Source organism: Nuphar pumila, chromosome 15 (assembly GCF_984573655.1).
Source record: "Nuphar pumila chromosome 15, dmNupPumi1.hap1.1, whole genome shotgun sequence".
Classification (NCBI taxonomy): Eukaryota; Viridiplantae; Streptophyta; class Magnoliopsida; order Nymphaeales; family Nymphaeaceae; genus Nuphar; species Nuphar pumila.
In genome coordinates, this window is record NC_143263.1 from 64,583,488 (window position 1) to 64,595,428 (window position 11,941).

General features: G+C 38.4%; 1 protein-coding gene across 1 annotated transcript in view; it reads left to right on the plus strand.

Moving 5' to 3' along the window:
- Positions 1-10,643, plus strand: part of LOC149815467 (gamma carbonic anhydrase 1, mitochondrial) — an 85,164-nt gene extending 74,521 nt beyond the window's left edge. Inside the window, exons 3-5 of the mRNA XM_089990337.1 lie at positions 9,470-9,595; positions 9,743-9,894; positions 10,157-10,643. Coding sequence (XP_089846463.1) covers positions 9,470-9,595; positions 9,743-9,894; positions 10,157-10,429 — 551 coding nt within the window. The 3' untranslated portion in view covers positions 10,430-10,643. The remainder of the gene's footprint in view (positions 1-9,469; positions 9,596-9,742; positions 9,895-10,156) is intronic.
- Positions 10,644-11,941: the final 1,298 nt, after the last annotated feature.

Sequence of the window (11,941 nt, forward strand, 5' to 3'; positions counted from 1 at the left end):
CCTTTGAAGAAAGGTTGAAGGGATTCCACAAGTTAAGCCAAAGACATGTTTTCAATGGATGAGTCTTGAGTTGGAGCAGTGTCATTCAACTCTTGTGCAAAACTAACCGAGACAACCTTCTTCTCATAACTCTTTCTCAATTTAGGACATTGAAGCTTGATGTGTCCCAATTCACGACAATAATGGCAAATTATTATTTTTTATTACTCATTGCCTTGTCTTCCATAATAAGGTGGCTTGTAAGTATGCATGTAGTTTTCCGATCTAGAAGTGGCTATGACTGAGTCATCCTCATTTTTTGCAGTATGGTTTTTAAGCCTATTCTCCTTCATACTCAATTTTTCAATAGTTTCAACAATAGAGGAAATTTTTCCTCTATTTAAGAGAGTTGATTTGGTGGACTCAAATTCTAGTCTTAAACCATTAATGAATTTATAGAAGTGCTCCACATACATTTGTTTTTTGCAGAGTTCAATATCTTCAGGGCAATGCCATTTTGGTTCTAGAAGAGTCAACTCTTTTCAAAGATCGGATAATTCATTAAACTATTCTCTAATATTTCTCTTTCCTTGGACCATAGTTTGAATTTTATCTTGTAAATTGAACACATGTGCAATATTCTTAAGGGAATACATCTTTTAGAGGTATTGTCACGCCATGTTTGCATGTTCAAACTTAGCGGAACTAGAGCATTTTTAGATATCTACACTATTAATAAGCCAAGACATGATTTTGGCATGTCCCATCCTTCATTCCTTCAACTTTTTCTCATAAGTGGCTATGGCCTTAATTTTATCTCTTTGTAAAAAGTACTTCGTTCTCATTCTCTACCTTAGTGAGAATTAGTTTAGGTTTCGGTTCAGAACCATCCACTAGTCCAGATAACCCTTTTCCTCAAATATTGTGCTTTATAATTAACGACCATGTTACATAGTTAGAATCTTTGAGTTTAATGAGGATGACGGTGACATTAACTTTGTCATCCATTTTTACAAGGGATAAAGAGAGAAATAAAGAGAGAGAGAGAGAATGATGTGAAAAGTGAAGAAAGAGAGGCACAAACACTCTGCCACAAAATGGAGAAGAGGCACCACAATGGATCATATTAGACAGGGCAGATATCGTGTATTTGTATTTGTATTTAAGTTTGGATCCGGATCCAAATTACTCTTGTGTAACATGTATAGCATATATTGGACATACTTGTAAATACTTGTAACTTATTAGGGTTACTTGTAAAAACCATGTATTAGGTTTTGTTTCATATATTAAAAAGGAAGAGATCACGATTTTTCTATTATGGAAAAATGTGATTAGTAGCAGCCTCATTCTCTTTCCTCTCTGCAGTTTCCTGATTACCGATTTTGGAGAAGTCTAACATGGTATCAGAGTAAGTCTGATCCGAGGGCTGAAAGTTTTTCCAGCAGGTGTGTCTCTAAGAGATCTTATTTCCTTTCTTATCTTCTCTCTAATCTTCTACTGTTCTGTGTCCTTTTCATTCTGCATCCATCTTTAATATTCTGTTTTCTATTTCTTCTTCCCTAGATTCTTATTCTTATAACCTTTTCATTAAGATCTGATCTGTGTATCAGATCTGATGTCTGACTACTATTTTTCTGCCTTCTTTTTCCTGAAACTGATTTGGGTTTGTGTCAAATCAGTTTCACGACATCCTTATTTCCTGAAACTGATTTGGGTTTGCGTCAAATCAGTTTCATGACATTCTTTTTCCTGAAACTGATTTGGGTTTGCGTCAAATCAGTTTCACGACATCCTTTTTCTTATTTCCTGAAACTGATTTGGGATTTCATTCACGTTGATCTCTACATATTGGGTTTGTTCACCGGATCTGTGTATCAGATCTGATACCTCACGGTCTTTCCCAGATCTGTGCATCAGATCTGACGGCTGGTTAGAATCATATCTGCAGTCTGACATTTTCAGATCTGTTTTTTCCTTAATTCTCAGTCTCATCTGTTTTTGTATTCATTACTGTTGTGTGCAATTTCACATATAAAATTTTCATAATTTTCACTTGATGAAATCAGATTAGATTTGTGTATCAGATTTGACATTTTACATTCACGTTGAATACTTGAGCTTTCTCCTGTTAAAAAAAAGAGGAGACGAGTCTTATTTTGTTGCATCGTGATCTGTGAAAATTTTACATATTAATTGCACACGCCAAAATTTTAAGTCATGGATTCTTCTTCTCTTACCAATTCAAATTTCTTGATTTGGAAAAAGACAAATTCTTCCATTCATTAAAAGTCAAGGTCTCTCTGGACATCTAAATGGATCAATTCCAGCTCCTCCAAAATTTATCATACAAGAAACTAAGGCTGAAAATGAGGCTGATTTTATACAACAAATTCCAAATCACCAATACGAGAATTGGATAAAGCGTGATCAAGCTACAATTGCTTTTATTATCTCTACTATCTCTCAAGAAGTATTGGTGGGAATTCCAGACGAGTGTTCAACAAAAGAATTATGGGACAGGCTAGTGAAGACATACTCTCAGATATCAGAGGCTAGAATTTCCTTTCTTCAACGTGAATTTCAACTCCTGACTAAGGGCTTCATGTCTATCATGGAGTACTTGAACAAGGTTAAGAGCATCAGTGATCAACTAGCCATTGTAGGGTATGAAGTGGCAGATAAAGACAAAGTCAGGCAAACCTTGAATGGATTGGGATCGGAATTTCATGTCCTTTCGATTTCATTGCTATGTTTACCCGACTTACCAACATTTGAGGACTTGCAAGCAAAACTACTTCAATATGAGATGACTTTGAAGGGGATGTCACATGAGACTGATGGAAAGGTTCTTGCTACTGGCATTTCTTTTGGTCAGGGACGTGGGGATAGTAATTTTGGTGGCGGCAGAGGACGAGGACGAGGTACTCCAGGGGGGTGTGGGTTACTGCCTACCCCGAATGCTACACCTATTTATAATGTGAAAAATGTAACCACATGTTACCTCTGTAACAAGCGAGGTCACATCAAAGCCAATTGTTGGCACAATCCACATAACAAAGGAAAGTTCCAAAAGGGTGAGAGCTCCTCAGGACGAAAGGAGAACTCTTCAAAGTTTGGTGGGGATGTGAAAGAGCTTCTCTTGGCCACGTTGTTTGAACTTGATCTGAAGCGCGATGATAAAGGAGTGTGGTACATTGATTAGGGGCAGCTACTCATGTCACAGGTAATGCGGGTAAATTCTCTACTTTAACCCCCTATTTTGGAAAAAGTAACATCTTCACTGGAGATGGGTCACACCATCCCATCACTCACATTGGAAATGCTTCTATTCCCTTGCCTAAATCTCCACTTCATCTTTTCAATGTCCTTCATGCCCCAGATATTAAAAAAAATATCGTTTATATTTCTAAGCTTGTTGATCATACCAATTCTTCCGTTGAATTTACTTCATCTTTTGTTTATGTCAAGGATCTACAAACGAAGAAGACGTTCGAAGAAGGGGAACGCCAGGAAAATATGTATGTCTTCCAGGAGGATCCTTCTACTTGTGTCACCTACCTTGAAGCCCTCTCCTCAGTCTATGTCGTCAAAGAGTATTCGTGTGTTTAGTTTGCAACCTTCAAATAAATGTAATGAGCCTGATTTTTGGCATTCACGTCTTGGTCATTGTGGTCGAGTCTTTGTTGAACGACTGGTATCTAATGGGCTTATTCTTGAATCTAGCTTGAATCCTAGATCAGATGATAAAATATGTTCCAGTTGTCAACTGTGTAAGAGTCATATTCATCCTTTTCATTCAATAAATGAGAGAGCTTCAAGGCCTTTTGAAATTGTTTGTTCTGATATGTGGGGACCAACCCCTGATTCCTCTAATTCTGGCAGCAGATATTATGTTATTTTTATTGATAATTTCTCTCATTTCACTTGGATATATTTCATGAAGAATAAATCGGAAGTCTTCTCTATTTTTCGTTGTTTTCATGCGTTTATTAAAACTCATTTTTCTTGTAATATTTTACATTTCCAATGTGGTGGTGGTGGTGGTGGTGGGGAATACTCCTCTAGGGAATTTATCAATTACCTCCAAGATAGTGGAATAAGTCGTAGAGTATCTTGCCTGCATACGCCTCAACAGAATGGAGTTGCAGAACGGAAACACCATCATATTGTGGAGAGCGTTATGAGCATGATGCACAGAAGTCGTGTTCCCATAGGATTATGGACATGGGCTTTTCATTCTGGTGTTCACATTATTAATCGCCTGCTCATGAAGATTTTAGAAAATAAATCACTTTATTTCGTTTTATTTGGGAAGCATCCTAATTATGATGAACTAATTTTTTTTGCTGCTTGTGTTATGTTCATATTGACTCTTCTATGCGAAACAAATTTCAGGCTAAGGCATCAAAGTGCAGATTTGTTGGATATGCAGATCATCATAAAGGGTACAAATGTTATGATCCTGACAGCAGGCGAATCAAGATATCTAGAAATGTAGCTTTTAATGAAAATGATTTTGGAGATGGAGAACATGTTTCTGCCCAAACCAATATGAATGCGCTTTTTTATAATCCATGGCTCAGTGCAGAGCTTTTTCCTTAAACAAACGAGTGCTCTTCCTCCTGCGCTCAAGGGATATCCTGTCAAGATGGAAACAGTGGAATGCAGTAACTTGAAATAGAAAATCCTCTAGAGATTAATAAGTTTGTTGGGCAGGCTTATAGGAGAAGAGAGAGAGGCTCCCTCTTGACCCCGAATGATATTGAACAAGAAGCTCTTACATCTCATTCACCCAATGACACCACTTCTCCAGTTTCTAATACAGTGGCACTCCCGATCAGACGATCAGAAAGAGCCCGACATCCTATTGAAATGTGGGTTAGTTATGAGAATTTCACCATGGATTTTCAGTTATTTTTGTCACAGATTGAGAAAGAGACCGAGCCTAGACATTTTCATCAAGCTATTAACTCCAAAAAATAGATTCAAGCCATGAATGAAGAGATGAAAACTTTGTACCAATGTCAAACATGGACAATTGTTCCTCGACCTTCAGATAAAAATGTTGTTGGGTTGCGATGGGTTTAGAAGATCAAATACAAACCGGATGGGAATGTTGACCGATACAAAGCTCGTCTCGTAGCAAAGGGATTCACCCAAGAATTTGGACAGGATTATGATGAAACTTTTAGTCCAGTCATGAAAATGGACACAATTCACATTGTTCTTTCATTGACTGTAGATTATGGTTGGAGAATAAGCCAGCTAGATGCGAAGAATGCCTTCATGGGGATTTGAAGGAAGAAGTATACATGGAACAACCGCCAGGATATACAGAAGGAGATTCAAAGGAGTATGTCTACAGATTAAATCGAGCACTCTATGGCCTGAAACAAGCGTCTCGATCTTGGTTTGAGAGTTTCTCCCTAGAAATTCAAAGGCATGGTTTTTATCGATCACAATTGGATCATTCTCTTTTTATTTTTCGAGGTAAGGAGTTTACTACCTTCTTGTTGATATATGTTGATGATATAATTATTACAAGTAGTGAGAACCATGTTCAAGAGACTAAAGATCTTCTAAGCCAAAGATTCAAAATGAAGGACCTTGAAAACCTTCGGTACTTTCTTGGAGTAGAGTTGGATAATCACGAAAATAAGCTTATTTTGACCCAACATAAATACACCCTGGATCTGTTAGAAAAGGCTGGAATGAAGGATTACAAACCTCTTGCTATTCCTAGTGTGTTTAACCATAAATTAAGTACGCAAGACAGAGACTTGTATCATGATCCAACCAAATATAGGAGTTTAGTGGGAATGCTTAGGGATGGCAGTGGACCGGGGGAAAGCGGGGCCCCGCCCCGCCTCGCCCCGTTTGGACCGGGGATGAAGGGTATGAAACGGGGATGGAGGCGGGGGTGGAGGATAAAATCCACCCCCGCCGCGGAGGCAGGGCGGGGGTGGACGTGCACTTTTCCCCGCCCCGTCCCCGCCACGATGCCCGCCTCATCCCCGCCCCGACCACTTTTCCCCGCAATATCCCCGCCCCGCCCCGCCTCATCCCCGTTTGGACCGGGGATGAAGGGTATGAAACGGGGATGGAGGCGGGGGTGGAGGATAAAATCCATCCCCGTCGCGGAGGCGGGGCGGGGGTGGAGGATAAAATTTTGAGGCGGGGCGGGGGTGGAAACCTTGTCCCCCGCCCCGCCCCACTGCCATCCCTAGGAATGCTTCAGTATCTTACATTTACCAGATCTGATATCACATATTCAGTCAATCAAGCTTCTCAATTCATGCATGAGCCAAGGACGGGACACATGGATGCAGTAAAAAGGATACTGAGATACTTGAAGAGTACTGTTGGAGATGGACTTTTTTACACCAAAAGCAGATCCCTAAATACTGCTCATGACATCATTGCTTATTCAGATGCAGACTGGGCCGGAGATCCTGATGATCGAAAATCAGTTTCAGGATATGGTGTTTTCATTGGTGCCAATCTTGTTTCCTGGAGTAGTAGAAAACAGAAGGCAGTGGCTAGATCTAGCATAGAAGCCCAATACAGGGCGATGGTTACTGCTACAACAGAAGTAACATGGACTAGACATTTGTTAACAGAGTTAAAGGAGCCAATTGCTAGTTGCTTTTTCCTTTGTGTTGTGACAACCAAAGTGTTATTCAAATATCTCTTAATCCTATTAATCACAGTAAGACCAAGAACATTGAGATTGATAAACATTTCATCAGGCAGAAGATTGAGGAAAAAGAGATTGAGCCTCATTATATTAGAACAAAAGACCAAGTGGTTGATTTGTTCACTAAGGAACTCACAAAGTGCCGTTTTTGGTTCCTAAAGAGCAAGTTGTCCATGATTCAAAATCATGCACAACTTGAGGGAGACTATTAGACAATGCAAATATCGTGTATTTGTATTTGTATTTAAGTTTGGATCCGGATCCAAACTACTCTTGTATAACATGTCCAACATATATTGGACATACTTGCAGATACTTGTAACTTATTAGGGTTACTTGTAAAAACCATGTATTACGTTTTGTTTCATATATTAAACGGAAGAGATCACGATTTTTCCATTATGGAAAAACGTGATTAGTAGCAGCCTCATTCTCTTTCCTCTATGTAATTTTCCGATTACCGATTTCGGAGAAGTCTAACAGATCACATGAGCATTTGAAAAGAATCTTCAAATGCACGACCACGATCACGAACACTTGGATGTGAATCACCAATGAGCTCTAGCACCACCAAGCTCTGATACCATATACAAATGTGGGTGTCTTCAAATATTACCAACAAAATCCCTAAAGATGAATAAACACCAAAAGGAACTCACTGTGGAGCTCACTCACAAAACCCACACAAGGGCACACGAGAATAAAAAAATAATAATATTTTATTGATGAGAGCATGCAAGAAGCACACAAGAATAAGGGGTTTCAACCCCTTTTATATACGAGAACTAGGGCTCTTAGAGCCTTTGGAGCTAGTCCAACAACTATAATTGTAGCCATTGGATTAGCTCCAACGGCTAGTCAGCCCAACAATCAACTTAGTTTTGACTGGTCAAAGCATGGAATAAAAAAATAAAATTACAAAAACAAATATATACATATAATATATACACACACACACACACACACACACACACACACACACACACATATATATATATATATATATATATATATACATTTTAACATGTCACCTTTTTTGTTGGTAAAGGGTGGGCATCGGGCCCGTTTAGAGCTCGGCCCACCAGGCTTTAATTGTGGCCCGGCCCGGAGATGGCCGATTCTTAATGGGCTCGGGTTTGAAGAGCGGTCCATGACCCAGCATATTGGCCCAATGGGCCAATGTGAAGCGGGACGGTCCAGACTTGGCCCAGTCCAAACCCAACTAATTAGTGCAACTCTATGTCACATAGGTGCGGGTGCGGATGCAGCGATGCGGCACTTTAAAAAAACTTGGGTGTGGGGAGGATACATATATATGATTTTTAACAGTTTTAAGTTAACACTATGTGTATTTGTGTGTATTTATGTATTTATATATATATAATATAGATAAAAATAGACTTGATTAGGGTTAATTGAATCTACTTTTGGATAGAAATGGACCTCAGTGTGGTTGACTTTACCTAACACAAAGAAAGTTGTGTCCAAGTGTCACCTGCCTGGGTGCAGGTGCGACGCGGGTGCGGTGCCCTGTTAGAAGAGTCCGTGTGACATAGGTGCAACTAATTAGGTAAATAATAAATAATTAACAAGTTTCCATGTACTCAACTAATTATTTTTCTAATTTTGTAAAATTAATGCAACTAACTAGGTAAATAATAATAGTTATCAAGTTATTATGCAAATAATTATTTTTAATTTTTTTATATTATTAATAACTAATAAATAGACCAGGCCCGTTGAGCCAGCCCGGTAGCCTGTGGGCCGACCCGGACCCGGCCCACGTATATAATGGGCCGGGTTTTGGCCCGGTAGCTAATGGGCCCGAGCCCAAAACCTTGACCCAAACCTGGCCCATGGCAGGCCGGGTCGGCTTGGGCCATTGGGCTACCCAGCCCGTTTCCCACCTTTACCTGTTGGGATGGATATTTCTTGTGATCTGATTATTTGACTCGGGATGGACTAATGCATTTGATCCAATTGAATACTTATAAAGGAATACGTGAAGAATATTTATTCAACTTTGTTTAAGGAGTCTGCTTGTATTAGATCAAATGCTGTTTTGACTTGTTGCATGGTTATGCTATAAACATTTTTAGTGCAAAAACAGAACTTTGAACATACATTTTATGCAACATAAATTATTTTCCTTCCATTTTGTGTCAAGATGGAAAGGGATCCAACTATATGAAAAATTCATTCTAATACTGTGCTGCTGTAGCTGCTCTCAAGGGCCAAGTGGTCTTTTGCTTTTATAAGAGGGACTGATATGATATGTCTTGTCTCAACATCTCCATTCCTTTAACTGTAAACGGGTTCATGTATTTTGTGGCAGTGTGGCAACAGCCACCAGGTATCAGTTTTCACGCTTTTCGTTGTCAGTGAGCTCATGTAAATGTGGTCATTTCTTTAGCCAAGGTACACACAAATAAGATGGAATTCTCTAAAATGTTTCTCAATCAATCTCAATTAGCATATTCACAATGATTAAATGGTAGGAGCTAGTAGATTTCCTCTGCTGTCACAAGGACACTGCAAAATAGACACTGGATACGTCATTTTTGTGTAGTTTTCGATGAAGAGTAATATAGAAGCGGACACAACACGAGGGTAAGTTGTAGTATCTCTGTGACATAGTTCCTCTGTGCATAGGCTGACGTAAAAACTAAATTGATATCATTTCACTGGTTGCAGATTCTGCTCATAGTTCTATCTGAAATCTTTCTATGATTGAACTTTTTGTTACTTACATTTATTTCTTCATATATCGACTATTTGAGACCGTTACAGGAGATGTGAACAGTATCAGCATTGGATCGAGAACAAATATCCAGGACAATTCACTTGTGCATGTTGCAAAATCCAATCTGAGTGGAAAGGTCCTACCTACTATCATCGGGGACGATGTCACTGTGGGCAAGTACCTTTGTTCAGTTTTTGTTTTTCAATTTTCAGTTATCCCAGTGTCAGGTAGATGTGATATATATTGAAATGCTTATTTCCTTGGGCTGCAGGGGCCTAGCCTAACCCAGCAAGACTAATAAAGTTTTATATTATGAGTAGGTCATAGTGCTGTTTTGCATGGATGTACTGTTGAGGATGAAGCCTTTGTTGGAATGGGTGCAACTCTGCTTGATGGGGTGGTCGTTGAGAAACATGGAATGGTTGCCGCTGGGGCACTTGTGAGGCAAAATACCAGAGTTCCATCTGGAGAGGTACTGCCATCCTTTTTCACTTCACAAATTATCCAGTAGGGTATGGACTATTGAGTCGTTTGCCTATACGTCTTCTTCCCCACTATTTTCCCTAGCCATGGTTAAATACATCTAGGTGATGTTATATTTAGAGGGAAAATAGTCATACTGATAGTTGATGATCAAGCTTTGTTGGTCATGCAACACTGATTAGTACTTCCCTGGAGATTCATCAATGTTTTTCCTTGGACCAAGTAACTGAATTTCAGTCATCCAAATCCAGGTTTGGGGAGGCAACCCAGCAAAGTTCCTCCGGAAACTTACTGAAGAGGAGATTGCTTTTATCTCTCAGTCAGCTACCAACTATTACAACTTAGCACAAGTACATGCATCCGAAAATGCTAAGACTTTCGATGAGATTGAATTTGAGAAGGTGCTGAGGAAGAAATTTGCTCGACGAGATGAGGAGTATGACTCTATGTTGGGGGTGGTGCGTGAAGTTCCACCGGAGCTTGTTCTTCCAGACAATGTTTTGCCCGCTAAATCAGCTAAATAAGCTCATTGGTTTGCATGGTTTACTGTTTTTCTTTGCCAATTTGGCAAATGAGTTCTCTAATAAATTTGAGAACAGTTAACTGAAATTTTAGTGTTCAAATTGATCAACGTGATAATGCATGTGCTGCACTGCCCTTTGAGGGGGCTAGCTCTGCTGAGAAATTATGTATTTTTCTGATTTACCAATTTCAGAATCCTGGTTTGGCACACTTGCATTATCTGGGAAATGGCGCGAGGAAAACACATAAATTTCATCACAACTAAATGTACGGGAGCAGCATTTATTTGTACGTGGAGTTATTTACGTTCAGACCCTTTTGCTATTATGGACAGCAAATATGCAAAAAAAATGTGCCCAAGCCTTGATCAAGAATGGTTTGGACTGGTCTAACAAAAGCTAACGTGCATTCGATCTATTTGCAATCTTTGCACCTTCTGACCGATCAAAGTGTGCGAACATTAGGATATTTGCACAGTTGTTTAACCTCTTAATTCAGTGATATTAGCATATTACAATAACTTAACCTCTCAATTCAGTGGTGTCAGCATATGAGCATATGTCATGTTGTTCACAATGAAATATGCAAATGTCACCGAATTGAGAGGTCAAGTTATTGCGTGAATGTTCTGCCACTCAGGTATGCGAACACCGTCGAATTGAGAGGTTAATTAACTATGTGAATGTCTTAATGTTTGCATATTAGACTATGTGAACGTCTATTGTTTGCACACTCTGGTGTACGAACATCATTTATTTACATAAAATCTTATTTTTTATAAAAAGTTCACTTTAAAAAATATCAATACATTCATTCCTTTAAAGCTTGTCAATATATTTATTCATTTAAACCTTGCCAATACATTCATAATTCAAACATAATTTTACAAATTTATTATTTATGTTAATCTCATATTTTTATCAAAATACATTAAAATCCTTACAATACACTAGTTCTTTAAAATCTTACCAACATGTTTATTCATTTAAATCTTGCCAATACATTATCTCATTCAAACTCTACCAATACATTTATATATTCAAACACAATATAAAAAACATATTGTTTACATGTATTCTCATAAAAGATTACAACATTATAAAAGGTATGTTACAATTTAGCTGTCAATACATTCATACATATCAATCATAATATAAAAATGTTTGTTATTTACAAAACATTGCATGTTTCTTTATGAATTAAAGTACACAACAATTCATCTCAAATCATTTCACAATTATTTAAGAGTAGTTTTTTCATCGACTTCCCTTTGAGCGTGCTAACCCACATGTTTCGATGATCTAGGGGGAATATGTGACTGATTTTGTGTGTTTTTCTTTTTTAGGTATAATGTTGTCAGCAATAGAAGAGTGGTGACGTCCACTTCTCTATTGGATTAGGCCACCAAAATTAAAGACTTAAAATCGATCACTTTGCTCTCTAAGGAAAGGAAAAGGTGACTTTCGAATCAAAGGTAATGAATAAAATAGGAACTGAATAAAATCATATTCAGC